Source organism: Polypterus senegalus, chromosome 14, assembly GCF_016835505.1.
Source record: "Polypterus senegalus isolate Bchr_013 chromosome 14, ASM1683550v1, whole genome shotgun sequence".
Classification (NCBI taxonomy): Eukaryota; Metazoa; Chordata; class Cladistia; order Polypteriformes; family Polypteridae; genus Polypterus; species Polypterus senegalus.
In genome coordinates this window covers 21,000,401-21,021,754 of record NC_053167.1, presented here as the reverse complement: position 1 = coordinate 21,021,754, position 21,354 = coordinate 21,000,401, and the positions used below count along the sequence as shown (strand labels likewise).

Here is a 21,354-nt window from a genome sequence, read left to right as displayed (position 1 = left end):
ACTGTGAGTATATATGTATTTATATATTTAACTAAATGTTAGGACAGGGCATGTGCAAATTTTGGCAGAGATTGGTTCAAAAGTGTGGATTTGCATACTGGACATATACACACAAGGGTAAATCAAAAAGTAAAGGCAATTTGAACATTATGAGGTAACCGTAGTGCTGGGCAGTATACTGGTTCATACTAAAAACCATTTTTGTTATGATATGGATTTTTCTTATACCGGAACACCAGTTTAAATAACCTAAACAACATTCAGAATGTGGCGCAGTAGGAAACTGTTTAAGGGGGGACCTTTTTCACTTGCTGCATAGCTAAACAGGCATGCAACGGAGTACATGCGTTAGTGGAGGTATTGAGCAGTGAAAATGGACTTAGAACATTCCTAAACGGAAGCTGAAGCAGACGATAAAGTTGAACATGATGACACAGAAGAACTTTTGAAGAAAAAAAAAGGTGCTGTGCCTGTTGTCTGAAGATACTTTGGTTTTAAAAGTTTGGATTTGGACACTTATGTTCAAATGTGTGAATACTGTTTCTATACTACTGGATAATACTGCAAGCCAAGTTGTACTTGTTTTATTTTATTTTTTTCAATACTGTGCAATGTACCTGGTTACTGTGTAACAGTGTGATGATCCCTATTCCCATATAGGAGTCTGTTGAACCAACACCATTGATGGTTATGACCAAGATAAGCTGGGAAATCTCATTGAAGCCAGGGGATGGTGGAAAGTGCTCAAGTGGTTTTGTTAAAAACAGTCAAAAGTAAAACCAAAAGTGTCCATTGTGCAGTGTTCAGAAAAATACAGTACCCAAATAAATAGCAAATCCATAAAACAAGTGAAACGTGGGGATAAAATCCATAATAAATAAATCTGTTAAAATAAAGGTTAAAATGCAATCTCTCTCTTCGCCCGATCACAGTACACCACCCTCTGTCTCCAAGGCTCACTCTTCACTGCCGTTGCTGGTGGAGGTCTTTGCAGCACGAACTGCTTTCTGCCAACACCGTCTAAGCTGCCGCCACACTGTGCAGCCAGACCGTCCGAGGTCGGCACACCTCCTGTCTTCCTTCACACTCACTCAGTCACTCCTCAGATCCATTGGGAGGTCTTACATTTTGCTCGCCCCACTCTGGCCCATAAATATACGTCTGCACCTTATTCACACGCTGCAGTTTTCCGATGAAGCAATTGAGAATGATCGGATGCGACTTGCCCCAATCACCTCATCAACTCCCCAAGGTCATGCAATCACGCCCACGGCAAACTGGATTTAAAAACAGACCTTTTTTTGTCTGAAGCCGCGAACCTACTATACCACAAATAGCATTATAAATGCAAGTTGCAATTTTATTATTTATGTATATAGCTTAGCTTGAAACAAGGTCCATATTAATGCAATTTGCCTTAATGACAGTTGCACTGGTTTTATTTTATTTTATTTTGGTGAATACCGTTTTGAAGTAATAATATTACTGGAAGTTGCACTATTATTTATGTTATTGTTATTATTTATTAGTTGAAATATTATGCAGTTTAATGATGTTAAAGTTGTTTAAAACGTCACTGTAACGTGTCAATAGCCATAAATTGTTAACATTAACAGAAAGTGTAGTTAGTTTACAAAAAATATTTACTATTCATTCCTTTTCTAAGACATGTTCAGTGCAATACAACTTTCGACAAGTACCTCTGGATATTTTACATTTAAGTCTAAATGCCTCTTTGAATGGTTGACAATGTTATCAAAATTTTAGTTTAAGTTGTTTGCAAAATTTGTTCAATAGAAAAAGGTTCTATATTTTGACTGCAACTGTCATGCAATGTGATTCCTTCTCTTCATTACTGCCCCCCTCCTTGAAATCTATCACTTTATGGGGCCATGCAAACCTGTATTAATACTTGTGTGCACATTAAAATGTTTTTTTGTACAATGTACAATTCTCATGACAGTGGAATGGGTTATTCTTAGCCAGTCTAATGCAGTAATTGCAGTGGAAAATGTGGTTAACTCATGCATGGGAAAAAAATACAGTTGAATATTGTGAAACCGGTACAATTTTGAAAAACACCATGATATAGAATTTTGGTCATACCGCCCAGCAAAGGTCGGATGCAACACATTCACAATGACTTTTGAGTAGTTAGAGCTCTGCCGTTAGTCTAGTTGAAACCAAGGTCAAATGAACATGTATGGTCCACTGGAGACTGCATCATTGCTGAACAACATGAAATTTGTGGACCAAGTGGAATTGAAAACCTAGCAGGTCCAAGCGGCATTGGAAATAAAAGACAAAGGAGTACAAGACAAAGTAGAAAGTGGTAAAGAGATTCAAAAACATTGGTGCAATACACATGCAGAGCAAGATTATGAAAGTAGTAAAATTCAAAAGTCTCAAAAAACTGATAGTAAAGATCGCATTAGCGCTAACAAACGGAAATTATTCCTCGGTGAAATAACGAAACAGCAAAAAGAAATCAATTATATGGACATTGGTGATATGACAAAGTATGTACAGTAGATATTGTTCAGCTTTAAAGTTTAACTTGGAGACTTGTAGATCATCTAATTTTGTGTTGTCATCAGGGAAAAGTAGTGTTTCTTCCCAACGAAGAGGCGCATCCGCGAAAATTAAAAGATTTATTTGGTGAAAGAGAAATCCACAAACACTATGGGCAAAATATCCAAATCTACAATATATTCGTGTTCACAAAATTGCCGATTGGTTACTGGGCAAATTGATTAGATGTGCATCAATAGACTATGCTGAAGCAGTTGGTGGTAATAGAGCAGATATATAGAATATCTCCACCGGCTAAATTACTGTTGAAAGAAGGATGTATCGTTATGTTACTGTGCAATTTATGTATTAGCAATGGGACAAGATTAGCTGTATTCAAAATTTGTCAAACAATTCCAATATGTAAAATTTTAACAGGCAAGAAGTAAGGTAGTACATATTCCACGGATAACATTAGATATCAAAGGAGATCTTGATATGCCATTTGTATTAAAACTTTTACAGTTTCCCGCTATAATAGCTTTGGCTATGACAATTAACAAATCACAAGGACAAACATTCCAAAAAGTAGGTTTATTTATTAGTGAGAAAGAAATGATAGTCCAAACACGGAATCAAAATTCAAAGCGATATTGAAGAAGAGTTAATTACAAATATTGTTTTTACTTAAGCTTTACAGTAAAAGAGTAAGTTTAAAAAGTATTTGCATGTTAATTTCAAAGCCAAACAGAACAGAAACATACAACTCAATGAATCTCATAATTTTCTTTCAATTTATTACGTTTTACTATGGTTAACTACTCACTGTACTGTAAAATAGTTCTATTATGCATATGTAACAGTTCCCATGAAAATAATCTGATTACATTGTACATCTGCTTACCCATACGTGAGCGGCAGAGCCACGAAGTGGCTGGTGCATAGCGCCTGCCTGGGGGTTGAGGAGCGAAGCAAGCAGGGGGCAGGGCCCCTTAGTATTAACAAAATTTACAATAATATGCAGTTAATGTCAATTAAACTTTCTAGTGGTTTAATTAATTGTGATTTACTTTGTTTGGTTGAACAGCAGCACACATACACATTGTACACATACAACAAAGCATACTATAACCTGAAGGGCACCCCACTTGCTGTCATAATTTGTATAGAATGTTCTTTTCCAGCTGCTCTGCTAATTTTAATAAAGTTTGTGATTGGTAAGAAGAAAAGGAGTTATTTTTTAAATATTCGAGCACCAGTTTCCTGGACACTTTTTACTACTTGGACATGGATTTTTACAAGCCAAGACTTGTCTATTCATGTAGTAAATTTCTAGCGCTGAGAACAAAGGCCTGTGCCAGTTTGGTTCCCTTTTTACCTGATGAGGTAAGAAGGCGGTATCGTGGCAGCAAAGCTGGAGCTAAGTGGCTAGCAAGGAAGTGGCAATACAAACCTTCGGTGCCTTCTGTGATCCTGGGAAATGTGAACTCACTACCAAATAAGATCGATGAACTGGCTGCTCTGGTGAAAAATATCAGGACCTACAGAGAATGCAGTTTGTTGTGTGATACGTGGCTAACAACTAGCATCCCAGATGGAGCTACACGGGTTTAGCACAATTAGAACAGACGGAGACACAAATACCGGGAAGCGGAAAGATGGAGGACGCGCTCTCTATGCGAGCACAAGGTGGTGCAACCCTGGTCATAAAAACGTCAAAATCTCCACTTGCTGCAGGGACATCGAACTGCTGGCCATAAGTCTGCATCCCTATTACTTACCCAGAGAGTTTGGACAGGTCATTGTGGTTATTGTTTACATCCTTCCTTGTGCGGACATGGAGATAGCGTGTGACATCATCCGCTCCGCTGTTGCTAAACTACAAAAACAGCACCCCAAAGCGCGTGTGCTAATCTCTGGAGATTTTAACCATGTGATGCTGGACAAAACTTACCTGCCTTCTCACAGTGTGTGGATCGTAACACCTGGGGAAATAGGATTATTGACCTACTGTATGCAAATGTTAAGGACGCCTACAGCGCCACCCTGCTGCCTGCGCTTGGGAAAGCAGATCATAACCTGCTTCTGCTTCAGCCTCACTACAAGTGAGTGAGGGAGCTACCCACAACTACACAACCATTCAGGAAGTGGACCCCTGAGGCAAAGCAGGCTCTGAGAGACTGCTTTGGAACTACGGACTGGGATATCCTGCAGGGATCCCATAGTGAGAACATTGAGGAGGTTGTTGACTGCACTACTGACTACATCAACTTCTGTATGGACATTGTAGTTCGAGCAAGAACAGTACGCTGCTATCCTAACAATAAGCCATGGGTTACAAGTGACATGAAGGGCCTTTTGAACCAGAAGAAAAGTGCTTTTAAATGCGGTGATCAGCATCAGCACATGCAGAAGGAACTCCGGGTTCAGCTTAGGGCAGCGGAGGAGCAGTACAGGAGAAAACTGGAGCAAAAGTTGCAGAATAACTGCATGAAGGAAGCGTGGGATGGGATAAAGATCATCACTGGCTGCAGCTCAAAGCGGGTGCCTCCATCAAGAGAGACAGGGAGAAAGCAAACCTGAAAAAACTTTTTTAGCAGGTTTGACCACCCTAACCCACTCTCACCCTCACCTCAGAGTACTGCATCCTCCACCCATCCTTCTGCTGATACCAGCATAGGACAGAGTTCCCCCCACCCACAATTACAGCAGCCCAAGTAAGCAAAGAGCGGAGGATACTTCGTGCCAGCAAACCAGTAGGTCCAGATGAAGTAGTGCCATGACTGTTGAAGGCCTGTGCGTTGAAGCTGGGGCGTCCTCTACAGCGCATCTTCAACCTGAGTCTGGAACAGGGGAGAGTCCTGAGGCTTTGGAAAATATCTTGCATCACCCCAGTCCCAAAGGTATCACATCCTGGTGAGATGAATGACTTCAGGCCTATCGCCCCGACGTCACATGTGATGAAGACCATGGAGTGTATGGCCCGGACGTCACATGTGATGAAGACCATGGAGTGTATGGCCCGGACATCACATGTGATGAAGACCATGGAGTGTATGGCCCGGACATCACATGTGATGAAGACCATGGAACGGCTGCTGCTTCACCACCTGATGCCACAGGTCCGCCACGCCCTCGATCCGCTGCAGTTCGCATACCAGGAGAAGGTGGGAACAGAGGATACCATCATCTACATGCTACACCGATCCCTCTCTCACTTGGACAGAGGCAGTGGTGCTGTAAGAATTATGTTTCTAGACTTCTCTAACGCCTTCAACACCATCCAACCTCTGCTCCTTAGGGACAAGCTGACAGAGATGGGAGTAGATTCATACCTGATGGCATGAATTGTGAGCTCTCTTACAGACAAACCTCAGTATGTGCGTCTTGGGAACTGCAGGTCTGACATTTTGGTCAGCAGCACCACAGGGGACTGTGCTTTCTCCAGTCCTGTTCAGCCTATATACAATCGGACTTCCAATACAACTCAGAGTCCTGCCACGTGCAAAAGTTCGCTGACGACACTGCTATCATGGGCTGCATCAGGAGTGGGCAGGAATAGTATAGGAACCTTTGGACTTTGTTAATTGGTGCAACTCAAACCACCTACAACTGAACACCAGCAAAACCAAGGAGCTGGTGGTGGATTTTAGGAGGCCCAGGCCCCTCATGGACCCCGTGATCATCAGAGGTGACTGTGTGCAGACAGTGCAGACCTATAAATACCTGGGAGTGCAGCTGGATGATAAATTGGACTGGACTGACAATACTGATGCTCTGTGCAAGAGAGGACAGAACCAACTATACTTCCTTAGAAGGTGGGCGTCCATTAACATCTGCAATAAGATGCTGCACATGTTCTATCAGCGAGCACCCTCTTCTACGTGGTGTTGTGCTGGGGAGGCAGCATAAAGAAGAGGTATGCCTCACACCTGGACAAACTGGTAAGGAAGGCAGGCTCTATTGTAGGCACTGATTTGGACAGTTTGACATCTTTGGCAGAGCGAGGGGTGCTGAGCAGGCTCCTGTCAATCATGGAGAATCCACTCCATCCACTGAACAGTATCATCTCCAGACAGAGAAGCAGCTTCAGCGATAGACTGCGGTCACTGACAGAATGAGGAGATCGTTCCCCCCCCACAGTATGTGAAAAACTCCAGCAGCATTTCCCCTTTGGGATTAATAAAGTATCTATCTGCGTACCAGAGAATACTCTATTGTGGCATTTTTCTCCCAAAAAATAAAGAATATAAAATTTTGGCAGCAGTGTGTAAATCTTGAAATCTGCTGTACCCAATAAACTTTACCACCTGCCTATGCGCAACATGCTGATGACATTTCAAATTACAGAATTAAATGCAGTACCGAAAATCCCGTAGAGTACTTGTACATTTTGTCTCCAATAATTTTAATGTACGGCAATTTAAAGGTATGTAAATATTTAGAGAAGTAATTAATATGAGAACTACACTTCACCGTACAAAAGTCACTTACACCTAACCGTTAAATGGTGGACAGGTTGGAGGATGCACTCGACATTAGTCGTGGTTTCTTAAATTCTTCTTTACCGAGATAAGTTCTTCCTCATTTGAACCAAAGAAAGATGTAGTCGCACGTTGTTCGGAACCAATTTAATCTCGTCCCATAACTAACTTTTTAACATGAGTGTAGCCCATATACTTAAACTACCTTGAAAGCGCAGTCAGAGCTACTTGCTAGGTATACTACACACCTCCGACAACAGTATGTGTACACAAGTGAACTCGCACATTGGAGGCCACGTTATCAGCTTGTAGGAAATGTACAATAAAACAATGTCGGTGACTATAATAGAGAAATAAAGTTCCCACCATACGAAAGGCGAAAAGGGCTTCCTTACCAAGGGCGATAAGGCACGCTTTCCGGAGCTGTGCGTGCTGGCTGCGCTTCACCTCCTTATCAAATAAGATTTTTTCCAGAGCCCGCGACAGAAACATGGTTTTTGTTTTCCCTTTGTCATCTTCCGACTTCATCTTCTCTTAGCAGTGATAGGTAAATGTAGAGGTCTTCAAATCGACAGTCTTCCTGAACACAACATAAAGCGGAAGCAGATATTCATATTACCATTCGTAGCAGCTGTTTTAAGTCCTGCCTCAGCGCAGAGCCGCCATGGTATTGATCACAGTCATGTGATCACGTCACCTTGAATAACACACTCCGCATGCGCTTAATAGTAAAAATAAATAAAAACTAAACATTTCACTTTACGGCACAGATCGATCTCAACTGCGAATGCCGATTCACAACTTGATGTATTTACATTCCAGTACCACATTAGTTGACCATAATGAGAACATTATTAAAATATCCGTTGTTTTGCACAGATTCTTTGTACGTTCTGTGTTCAGGGCTGGATTAAGCTTGTCATACTCCTCGCTACTGTATATGCGTTGTTTATCACTGAAATAGCTTCGTTTTGTTTACAAAGCACTTCTTTTTTCATTTTTCATTATACATAGAAATATTTAATCTTTACATATATTATTATAGCCTACATTCCAGTTTCCACCCACAGTCCAAAGACATGCAGGTTAGGTGGACTGGCGATTCTAAATTGTCCCTAGTGTGTGTTTGGTGTGTGGGTGTGTCCTGCGGTGGGTTGGCACCCTGCCCGGGATTGGTTCCTGCCTTGCGCCCTGTGTTGGCTGGGATTGGCTCCAGCAGACCACCGTGACCCTGTGTTCGGATTCAACGGGTTGGAAAATGGATGGATGGATAAAAATGGATGGATGGATATAAGGTAAAAATATAAAAAATAAATGAGGGGTATATTGTAAACATAAAAGTATTTAAGTACTTTATTGTCATTGTGTAACACATTGTCGAGTAACGCGCACCGGTGCGCCGTGGATTTTTCTTGGGGCACCGCGAAAACTTTTGTAAAATATTGTCACAGATGTCACAGATGATATATAATGTTAAGCAGTCAACAGACAACACTCTAAAAGAATAAAAGCATTTACTTGAAAATGTCTGCCCATTTTCTCAGTCTAAGGTCTGGGGTCAACGCAGTGTGCAATTTGTCTGAAATATCAAATGAAAAGAGAACATTACATTTCTGCTGTTGATTAAACAACTGCGTCTCTAGGCTGAACCTTAAAAGACACTTGTGTAATCAGAAGAAGGCAGAAATTAGAAGCTCTGGCCAAAGAACAATGCCGCAACTGTAGCCTCTAACCATAGAACAAGGATGCAACTCAAACATGTACCCATGGAACAAAACTGTAACCAGAACCTGTAACCATAGAATAAATCAGAAATATAATCTGCAGCCTTAGAATAAGACTGTAACTAAAGCCACAGGCCAAAGAACAAGGCCAAAATTGGAACCTTTAACTATAATCCAAAGTCAGAGAGAATCTAAAAAAATGATCTCTCTTTCAGCTACCAGTAAAACCTGAAAATGATGTTCCCATATGAATACACGGTTAACAGTGCTATGATCTGTCAAAATGAAAGAAAAAATATTGTAGTTGTATGTAAGGAATCAAAACTCAACACATAGCAAATAGTGATCTACTTTATCCTGTTGTCTGCTCCAAGCAGGACACAATATGGCATCTTTTGAAGCTAGGTTGTCCTGTAATTATCAAGATATAAACGTTAACATTCATAATTTTGTGTATAAATGCACAAATGAATATTGAACTAAAAACTTACCGGAAAACCAACAAGTGGGTCCACATTCTTGGTTTTCCACGTGGACGCCACATACAGTTGATATCCACAATATGAATATATTTTCCCTATTAAGAACAGATGTTAAGAATTATAAAGAAATAAATATAACTGTCTGAGAATATCAAAAATTAAAGGGTAGCTACATTTTTGAGGAAAAAATAAAGATGACATAGCTCCTTAAGATTCAACAGCCAAATGACGTTTCATTTACTTAAACTGTCGTCACAGCAGTTTTTGACAAGTATCAATTGATTTAATTGGTGAGATATTGTTACATGGAGCTATGGAAGATCTTCATATGGAGACTGATGAGTGAAAATGCATAGAAAGTGCCCTGGCATGCTAAATAGTAGCATTAATAATTCGGGTGACATACTTTAAAAGGAACAAATGAACCATTAAAAGAACTACATTTTAATACTCTATTGGTAGTTTTATAAGACTGTCAAGCATACATACAGTATGCCATATTCTTATTCTGTAAACATGACACAAATAATAGCCTAGAGCCCACTGTATGTCACAAATAGTGCTCTTTCATGTAAACAGGTTCAAGAATATTAAAATAAGTGTTAAATATGTTTAATTCAGTGAACCTGTATTCACAAATTCACAAACTGGGCACTTCTGTAGACCCTGCCGTTTTGCAAGAGCATCCTCTAAGGCTGTCCTCCTGGTATTGAAAGCAATCTTTGGTTCCATTTGCGAGACTGGCATCATCCCAACTGACTGGAAAACGGGACTTGTCGTCCCTATCTGGAAAGGGAAGGGTGATCGCTTGGATTGCAGCAACTACAGGGGGATAACACTGCTCTTGGTGCTGGGTAAGGTACTTGCTAGGGTCATCCTCAATAGGATCCGTGATCACTTGCTCATCTACCAGCGACTGAAACAGTCTGGTTTTATGCCTAAGAAGTCTACCTTCGACCACACCGCTCATGGAGCGCAAATGCGATTATCGGCAGAGTTTCTTTGCAGCTTTTCACGATTTGTGATGACCCAATGAGCAGCAGTGCTTGAATTGTTGGTAAAAAATGTCCGCTTGCAAAATCTCAAAACATGACCAACTTTGAGAGAATTTCCTTACAGTCTGAGAGTTATAGTAATTAAAACAATATAAAATGGTAAAGCATTTTTTTTTACAGCAGACGATTAGCTTACATGCTTACATGCTCTACTCTAATCGACTATATTTTAAAGTGATTGTTTTAAATCAAATGACCTACTACCTCTACTTGACTACAGAGTTTGATGTTTTCCATGCATTATAGTCATATAGCCCCTCACAGCAGAAATGGCGCTTAAAAGAAAATATTAAGACTATTTTCAGCATGAGTGTAACCAACCTTCAAAGGCAAGCAAATATAGACGAACAGTAGAAGTTAAAGCTAGTAGCAAAAAAGAGTTGTTTCATCGTTTCTCATATTATTTTCTAACAATTTTAATTAACATAAGTTTTTCAGCCTATATATTAGTATTTGGTCTAAAACAGAAACAATCATAATAATAATAATAATAATAATAATAATAATAATAGAATTAATCACATCATTTAATTTGACCACAAGGAAATGTTCTCTTCATTGCAGAATATGTTTGGCTGTAGAGGACATTATAAGAAATTTTGTTAATTGTACATACATACATACATCATAATAGGAGACAGGCCTTAAATGAGTTATGCTACATTATATTTCTGTTCACAACAATACATGTGATGGATGTTTTAATCTACAAGTTGATACGGTAACATTAGCCTAGGTTTTGTACCAGCTGTCACTGTGTGCTGTTTCAATGCTTAGATACAATTCTGAGTCTGCAAAAAAATCTATAGGCTGTGTAAAGTTTTCATCCAGAATTGAGCTTGTCATCATTATTACAAGATAACTATGTGCTGTATAATGGCATTATTTAGCTGCCCAAGAATGCTCCAGATAAAGGACATGTCACAGATGTAGCAATCAGTCAGACAGCAGAAGAGCAGCAGCAAGACACACCAAACATAATTTCATTAGAGATACAAAAATGCCAGTGTTTGGAAATGTGCAAATACTTTATTGTGTTAAATTCTATAGTATATAGTCATTGCATTATTGGCATTCCAGTAACATTAAATGAAATTTGAAATACTTATAAATTAGGCAGTTATTTATGCTTTCATTTACATTTCATACAGGAAATGTCATTAGAAACAACCAGAACACAAAGTGTCTGCTACAACAGTTGACCAGAAAGAGACACCAAACCAAAAGGTTGTTAGCATTTATTAGTATTTGCTTTCCCTTTGAATACAAAAGCAATCATCTTTTTCTGCAGATTGTTTACATTAATAATTATAAAAAATGTCAATACTGTCGTGGATCAGAATGACCGGTTGCTCACGAAGTTCCAAATGAGGCACATTACCTGCATTGAGAGGGGACGTCAATTACGGCAATATGGCCATGTGTCACGATTCCACAAGGGTAATTTGGCACACGGTGGCTGGACCAGGTCAAGGGGACACCCTCGTAACACCCGGCTGCAGAAGATAGATGGTCAGTTCCGGGAATGGGACTGGACCGCATGTCTGCCTTGGGGGTTGCCAACCAGGGTCCCGAGCTGTTTCGTCACATGGTGGGTGCAGCAGCACGCTGTACCCAAACCTGAGCTGACCTTTTGTGTCCAGCAGGGGTCGCCCACTCCCTGAGAATGAGTTCATTAGAGATTATAGCATGTTTCTTAACCCGAGACTATATACAGTGCATCCGGAAAGTATTCACAGCGCATCACTTTTTCCACATTTTGTTATGTTACAGCCATATTCCAAAATGGATTAAATTCATTTTTTTCCTCAGAATTCTACACACAACCCCCCATAAAAATAAAAAAATTGAGAAAGCACATGTATATAAGTATTCACAGCCTTTGCCATGAAGCTCAAAATTAAGCTCAGGTGCATCCTGTTTCCCCTGATCATCCTTGAGATGTTTCTGCAGCTTAATTGGAGTCCACCTGTGGTAAATTCAGTTGATTGGACATGATTTGGAAAGGCACAAACCAGTCTATATAAGGTCCCACAGTTAACAGTTCATGTCAGAGCACAGGCTTTTTTAAGCAGCACATAACTGACCTAGCACATCAAAAGACAAACATGCATAACCACACATGGTAAGAAGTATGCAGAAACCCAGAGTATGGAGCACCCCAGAGCTGCAAAACGAATGGTGACTGTTTTAGATTACACCTGCTCTCCTACAATAGGCAGCCTTAGTAATTTCCACTCCTCATTCTTCATGTCTTTGTTAAGTTGTTTCAGGGCAGGCTCAGGTTCTGTGTGACAGGTACTTGAACAGAGCATAGTGACATTTTTTGTTGTTAACTCTTTGTTGCCTACTGCCTACAAACCACCCTTAAATGGCATGATTGTGAATAATCCTTCAGGGCTTCATCCATAGATCAAAAAGTGCTTGATCCCTCTTCACATTGCATACTAATCCTCAATTATGTTTATAGAGTTGTAAGTTTATGCCGATTAAGTATTGTAATAGTGAAAATGACTACAACAACACTTAACAACATAATAGGGTGTATAGCAACTTTTAACACATTATTCCTAGATGGTGACCACTTGGTGAAAAATTCTACCAGGAGTGTTTGGAGATCTCCTTGATTTCTTCTGCAGAGGTAATTACTCTTTTTTCATCAGTTTTAAGTCTTACTATTAGATCCCTAGTATATTCATATTCTTTAGCATGCTCTAAAGTAGCTTTATATTTAGGTAACTCTATTTCAAAGGCAAATTGTAAACGGAGAGATGGGTTAGCTTCTGCTTCCCAATGTGTATCCTCCCATGTGGTCAAAGCATAAGTCCTTCCATAATAGTTGGTAGTAACAACTTACAGTAGTAACATTGGTACGACAAAATACCCATGGACTCTAATAGTGGGTGCCATCACTTCAAGTTATGTTATGTATGTTCACAGCACATGCAGAGGTAATATCAGTTTGGAACACTTCAGTGGACTTTACTGCTATTTGGAGCCAATAAAAGTCTCCAGCTAAAGCATGCAAACAGGGTTGTGGCAAAGTTCCAACCTTTTGACAAATTAACCCTTTTTGCAAGGTATAACAAAAGGCAGATTCCACAGTATTATTTTTCATGTCTAACCATTTTTATCTACTGTTGGTGTCCACCATCTTCCCTCTAGTAAAACAGGTAGAACATGGAAGGGGTATCAAATATTATTGTCTTCTGCGGTAGTTGCTGCATGAAATTTAGCTTGTCAGATTCACACATAAAGAATGTTGGCTGCAACCACCACCTTGCTGGTAATTTTAATTTTTTTTCCAGTGTTGTGGATCCTCTAATCCCCAATCCATCTTAAAATGTAAATACTGCTGTGTAGCAATAATCTGTTTTAAGTAACAAGCTGATTCTATGGCCCATTATCCTTTTAAACTGGTCCATAGTGACTTATTTAACCACCCATGATGAATTTTCCAAGAAAGCAGGTCTGTTGAATGTTTGTCTGCCAAATCTGACCCCCAATGAGCCACTGTTTGCTTGTTTTACACCAATAGATGATAATTTGTTGTATAATACTCCTATATCAGAGGTATTGACAGACCCTAGTCCTAAACCTCCTACTCCTACATCAGTTCCTACGGCTCTGCAAAGGACTCATTTTGTCTTTCATTTTACTTCAACTTTATGAGGAGCCCTTAAGGATTCTATGTTTTTGCAATTAAAATTTGTATCGAAACCGGTCGGTACCATATTCTCTCCTCTTGGAAAATTATAATGTCTTATATCAAATCCACTAACATTGATATCAAGTGATACAGTCAGTATTTTGTGTGCTATCATTTCTTTTTACAACCTTTCATTTGTCAAAGTAAAGTGGCATCAAATAAATAACTTTTTCCTCTCCTTGTATTATGAATTTCCCTAACTTCACTGGTACCTTCAGTTTTTTTGGCATCCTTTTGAACACATATGGTATTACATCATTTTGTAGATACTGCAGTCATCTTTGCACCCCCCTACCTTCACTTTGCCAACAAGGAGCACCGTTAGAATCAGGTTTACAGTTCATCATACCCAACAAAGCAAATACAGTACATTATTATGTACAGTTAGAGTTATTTCAGTGTCCTCATAAGTCATAACAGGTAAAGGCAATTGTTAAGGGAATTCCTGTTTCATGGAAAATGGAGACAAGGTGTCTTGTCTTGTAGTTGCCACGTACAGTTCTTGATAAGAGTGAGGGTTAATGTCTCATATTTTTCTGTTCCTAGATTATCAACAGCCCAAAAGACTTTAGTGTAGGGGGTGCATCAGCTCCTTCTGGTCCAAACAATATTTACCTCGGTCACTTCAAACATGAGGATAATCTGTGTAAGAGAAAGTAGAGGAACAGCTGAGAGCTTTTTTTCTTGTGGCAGTGGTCTAAAGTGATCCACCTGCCAGATCTGCCCTGACCCACTTCATCTCTTAAGTATGGCAGTTGCCTTCTTTTGTAGGGGCCATTGTTTGACTTCTGTACATGTGGGACAATTGATCATTATTTGATTGCCAATGTCTTTAGAGGCTGGTATACAACACCATTCATATAACTTTACTGTTCCCACATGCCCAGATGTTTCATGAGCCTGCCTTACCAGTGATTTTAATGATGGCTCAATTACATTTACCTCAGCATGGTGACACCATTCATATATCCTCTGTACAGGTTTCTTCCAGTTTGATTTTGCAAACAGCAGCTATCATATTAGCTTGTTGGTTATAAATCCTGTTGAGAGATACCAGTGGGGCATGTGCATCTATATGGCCAATGAGAGTTTCCCCTCTTCTGCCCTCTGTTCAATGCTGCTCCCACAATTCTCTGCCACCCCATAGTTTTCTGCCATGAATAGTCCAGGCAGCCTTCTTCCGCATAGTTATACAAACTGTTAGTCTTTGAAAAACTGCCAAGCTATCCATATAAAGAACAATTAGGAAAGTGTCTATTTTATAACAAGGCCTTTGCTACAGCAACAAGTTCAACCCATTGGGTTGAATTTCCTTCGTACTGTTGTTGAAGGATGGTTTCAGTGTGAGGCTGCACTCCAAAGTTTTTATCTTCCTTCCACAGTTGCTGACCCATTTGTGAATCAGCTGTTTTCTTGTTGTTCTGGAGTCAGTTGATGGTATGTGGGTGCCTCATTAAACAGCAAGACTTCCCTGGATGACACAGGTGTTATTTAGTCTGCGCTGTATCAGTGCATGCTCCCAACCTCAATCTGGATCCTCATATACCACAGCTCCTGCCTTGGTCTCTTGTAATGCACCGGCGTCTTTTCCTTCAAAAATGCGCTTTCACTTGCAGATACCATTTCCATTTACATAGAGTCTAATTTTGGTTGGTGCCTACTCTTGCTCCCAGGCCATTGTCTCTAACCTACCCAGCGATGTAACTTTACCGTAGCAGGTCCTGTCTGACTCTCAATGCAAAAGGGCCCAGTATGCTGCAAGTTGTCGCTTTTCAAGTGATGTATATTTAGCCTTTGATCTAGTTAACTGTCAGCTCCAAAATCTTTACATGCTTTTGCCACCTGCTCCATGTAGCAATGTTATTTTGCTCTGTGGCTTCAGTTTAAAAAGGAAAATTAGGTTTTAAAGGTCCCAACCCTTGATGTTGTACTAAGGCTTGTTTAGCTGTATAAAAAGAAGCTTTTTGTTTTTCTGTCCATTTAAACTGTGGCTTTTTCTTTACAACATCATGTATGGGTATTAAAATCAGTCCCAGATGTGGCACGAAAGCTCTCTAGAAGCCTATTAGTCCCACAAATGATTAAGTTCCCTTTTTATTTGTTTATGCAAAGAGTCAATAACCTTTTAGGTCACTTGTTTTTCAGACCCAATCCACATCACGTCCAGAACTTTTACTTCTTGGGCAGGTCCTTGAACTTTAATCTTGTTCACAGCCCATTCTCAACTTTCCTTGTTATTTAGCAAAACAGGTACTGAATTCTACGCTGATGATTTGTCCTCTGATAACATTATATCATCCACAAAGTGAAACAACATCCCTTGCCACTAGTTTATGATATAGTGTGGAGCTATGTATGTAGCCCTGTAGCAGTACTTGAAAGATGCATCACTGTTTTTCCAGGTAAATACAAACTAATTTTAACTTTGAGGTGCAATAAGAACAGAGAAAAAAGCACTAATCAGATCAATGACAGCATGCCACTCCCCTGCATTAGTCATGATGTCTTCGATGATGGTAACAATATCAGGAACTGCAGCAGTAAGTTGTGGTGCTTTGGCATTTAAACCTCTGTAGTCTATTATTATTATCAATGAAACATTCAGTTTTCTGACTGGCCACACAGGAAAATTGAAAGGGCTAACTGCAGGTTGAACAATTCCTACTAACAATAGCTCTCCTGTCTCTTGCAGAACCCCTAGCAAATGGTACTATTTCAGGTTACAGGTCTGTAAGGAGTGGGAATCTGTAAGGGTGTCCATTTTGCTTTTCCCCCTTACTATCACTTTTACTTCTCTACACATTATAGTATTGATCCCAAAAGAAAGTGTTCCCCATTTTGTCTATAATGTTCTTCCTGTGAGAATATTATATTATAATAATATAATTAATATTATAATATTATAGTCCCCTGTCAGAAGTAGCTTCAACTCCCACCTCCGGCAGAACTTCAACCACGTCCCGAGGGAGGTGGGGGACATTGAGTCCGAATGGGCCATGTTCCGTGCCTCTATTGTTGAGGCGGATGACCGGAGCTGTGGCCGCAAGGTGGTCGGTGCCTGTCGTGGCGGCAATCCCCGAACCCGTTGGCAGTTTCCATAGACTCAGCTTGTTTAAAATCTTGTACAGTTCGGGTTAGTCTCTGCTGTTTTAAGGGACGGCCAGCAGCTCATCCCAGACGGGACAACGCGAGAAGGCAACTATGTTTAGACACTGCCTCCCCTAAGACGCTAGATGTGGACTTCCATGCAGCATAGTGGTGCCCCAGATCCCCGCAGGGCACTATGGGTTTTGGAGTTTGGCTTCACACCCCTGCTGGGTACTGTGGGTGCCGCAAGGAGATGCTGCAGGAGGACCTGTGGAGTCGTGTTCCCCTCATAGCCCAGAAGTACTAGTGAGTCACAAGAATGGAAATCCAGAAGTAGTTCCGGGATGAAGAAAATGCAAGTTCTCCATCTGCTGGCAAGTCACATGGACTGAAGAACAGAAGCACTTCCAGGTCGGACTTTATATAAAGGACTGCTGTGAACCCAGCAAGCAAGCCAGAGTTGGGGGAAGGTGGACAAAGCTTGCTAAGAGGTGTGGAGGAGAAAATAGAGACAAAGAGAGAATTGTAGTTAAAGTAACACATTTATTGTCCCAATCACCTGCATGGGATGTGGCATTTCCCATGCATTACTTATACTTGTGTCTCTTTTAAGTTTTCTATTTCCTGTTTTAGTTTTAGCCTACATTCCATAGTCATTTTTTGGACTTTTAGGTCCAAGTCGCATAATGTGGTTAGCAGAAGTAACCCTAATTCTCCAGAAGCTTTCTGTGCTCTCTTGTCCCAGTGATCTAACCCAAGTTCTAAGACCACTACTTACAGTTTCATGGGACTAACTTCCATTTCTAGTTCAGGCCAGGCTATCAGGGCAGTATATGTATTAAATGACTCAGCCACGGGTGTCCATGGATTTTCGTGTGACCACCCTGGTATCCTGTGGGCCCCTTCTCCACCCATATTAACAGAAGTGTATTGTTTAAATAAATGTTGCATTATACGTGCGATGTGGTTAGCAAAATAGCCACAATCCTGTTTGTGACTCCAGTTGTGTCCAGAAGGGGGCACTGGACATTTTATTGTAAACCCTTTGTTGCCTACTGCCTATTCCTTTGGATTAAGATGATCCTGTATATCCTGGAGAACCTCTGACATAAGGGCAAAGTTTACTCTTCCAAACATCTTTTGTTCACAATCTGACAGCGGTGTCATTAGGATATCTACTAAAGATTTTCAATGAGCATTTCCCAGGCATGGTATCAGTAACCACAAAACTTTTTCAAAAAGCTTATGGTCAGTATGGAAATTATGAGTACCATTTTTACTATCCAGCATATGGAAACTACTTAGGGTGAAATACCAGTGAGCTACAGAGTATAGTGCAGAGTAATTGACTCAAAGAGCTGTCTTAAAAGTGGCAGCTTCTTTCTCTGGCTTAGTTTGGCTTCACAGATCAAAACATTGCTTGGATAAAAAAAAAAACAAAAAAAAAAACAAGCATTAAAAAAGATTATTTGTCTGTAGATGCCATTTTCAAAATACAGTGTGGGGACGAGTACCATAAGATAATAGAATAATTGGAGAACTAGGTAAAGATGACATATCTTTAATTTGGACCTGTGATAGAATTCCACTGTTCATCAAGTATCAAATCTGGCCCATCCAATGGCAGGTTTTAAAACTTAAACTGAAAGAATGTAAAGCAAATATCCGTCTTCAATGTCTTTGGTGTCATATAAAAAAGCCAAATGTTAACATTTTTGAAGCCATTTGTGCATGAGCTGTTAATTCTAGAAAAAAATGCATTAAATAAAAAGACTCGGCAAATGTAGAGCATGTCAGCAAAGTGTATGCTCTTGGAATCCCACTAATCTGTTCTACAGAAAATGCATTTTGATCTGATCAAGAGCCAAAGAGTATGTTATTCTACTTCCAAATAATATATAGAGACATTAAATAGTAACTGCACAACTGTAAGAAAAAAATAACAGTCATAAGAATTAGGGATTATATCAATAAGTATTCAGGGTATGTCTTATAAATTACTGATAAAGACTGAAAATAATTTTAGCAGTATAAGTACTGGAAATGTTTTGCTATTTCTAAATGTATAAAGTATATAAAGAGAAGATATTATTGTGATGCTTGTTCCCAACACATAGTGAGCATACAGACTGTGTGTGGTGTTCATCTACACAATCAAATTCTTTTAAAGTATCAATTTTCAAGTCAAGGTTCATAGCAAACTTCCTGTTTAAAGCGTTCTCAAGTGATAACATATTTTTGATACTTGTCAAATGTGAAAATAATCTTTGAATATGTGTTTTCTTTAATGACAATAAATGTACACATTTAAAAAATACATTTTCAGATTGCCCAGTCTTATACTGTGATAGCAGTATTGTAAATGATGGATGTGTTCTAAAAAGTGCTTGTTATTCTTTGTGTTCATTCAAAATCATTTATGTAAAAAGAAACACAAATGTTAAGTACTAATAAAAAACACTGGTGATTCTGAAGTTTTTTTATGAAGGAAAACTTTTGTTAAAATGAAGGAAATTAACTTTTTGTTTATCTTTTTTGAACTGATCAAAACACACTTTAGAAGAAAGGATACAGGATCACTAGTTTCTATTGGTTTATAGTGTACTTTGGAAGAATACAAAATTTACAGTCATTTCAATCTTTAATACACTTCATGTTTTACTTCAAAACTGTTATGCTAACAATAAATGTATTTTGAACATGTGAAAAAATTTCTTACAGTTTATCCAGTTGAAAACTCCACAAAAATTGATTTTGTATTTAAAGCATTGAAAGCACACTATTAAGTAACTAATAAAACATTTCTGTATTCCACAAAAAATTTAACTCAATTTAAAGCTTTTGAAGAACACTATTAAATAATGCTAACAATGCACACAATATCAACTTAAGCATTAGTGTTGGTTAGTGCACTTGCTTTAAGTAAACTAAAGTACTAGTCAAGTAAAAACATATTTGTAATTAGTCCATTCCTAATATTTTTCTTGAAAATGCACTAAAAATGAACTTGATAGTAGTGCATGAAACTACACCAAAATTTAACATATTTAAATCATAGATAGCACAGTATTAAGTAATACACTAATAACATATTTCTGTATATTTTAGGTGTAGTATACTTTGTCTGAATACACTTAATATCAATTTAAGTATTAGTGCTGTGAAAATGAACAGACTCGAAGGTTTGGGACAGCCACCCGTATAATATACCTGGCTGCAGAAGGTTTTTTTTGAATAGCACAGAGCTGTTCACAATACTGAGCCCAAAACAGAACTGCTGAGGGTTTGCAAAGATGGCGTCTTTAAAGGATTAGACCCGAAGTGACATCGGGGAACCGGACATGACTCTCTTCTGACTTCGGTCTGTGTGCCGGAACCAGAAGTGACATTCTTCTGGGTGGCAAAACCGTAAGTGATGTTCTTCTGTGCGCTGGAACCGGAAATGATGTCAGGCTGGGTGCCGGAGGTAACGTCATCAGTTCTGAATCAGACATGTTTTCCCACGGCTGGTCTGTAGAGATAACTGGAGAAGGTTTAGTGTACCCCGCAACCCCCTAGCCTGGTGTGTAAGTACCCTCTCGTGGTCCTACTCACACGTGTGTGACAGTGCATATTAGTATATTTAAATTAAGTACACTGAAGTACTAGTAACACTGACAATACACTTCTGTTTAATATACTAAATATCGGTTTATGTATTAGTGCTGATTAGTGCACTTACTTTAAGTAAACTAAAGTACTACTCAAGTAAAAATATATTTGTATTTAGTCCATTTCTAGTGCATTTTCTTGAAGACAAAATTTACATTATATTTAAAACATACATAGCACAGCATTAAGTAATGCACTAATAACACATTTCTATATATTTTGGGGTAGTATACTTTGTCTGTATACATTTAATATCAATTTAAGTATTATTGTAAATTACTGTATTTAGATTTTGCACACTGAAATACCACTGAAGAGCAAACATACTGTTGATTAGTATATTTGTATTATGTTTTCTTTGCATTTATTTTTAAAAACAATAATGTGCTGGAAATGTATGTACTTTCAGATATTAAAGCATATATTTTAGAATAATTAAATATATTTTATTTTTACAAGTTGAATCTTGCCTTGGATATATTTTGAAAAATTTTAAAAAAGATAAATGCACTTGATGAAAGATTTTAAGTGGAATAATTGAATGCTTTGCGCATATGGAGTGTATTCTATGCGTGGTCTTTTCCCTACCACCTTGGGATCTTTGAAAGGAATGAACTTTAAAATGTTTTTAAAATATTATGGAGTAGCCGA

General features: G+C 39.0%; 1 protein-coding gene across 1 annotated transcript in view; it reads right to left on the bottom strand.

Moving 5' to 3' along the window:
• The window catches only part of LOC120514847 (brefeldin A-inhibited guanine nucleotide-exchange protein 2-like), a 144,082-nt gene extending 136,389 nt beyond the window's left edge, over nucleotides 1–7,693 (bottom strand). Inside the window, exon 1 of the mRNA XM_039735452.1 lies at nucleotides 7,391–7,693. Coding sequence (XP_039591386.1) covers nucleotides 7,391–7,523 — 133 coding nt within the window. The 5' untranslated portion in view covers nucleotides 7,524–7,693. The remainder of the gene's footprint in view (nucleotides 1–7,390) is intronic.
• Between the last annotated feature and the right edge of the window lie 13,661 nt (nucleotides 7,694–21,354).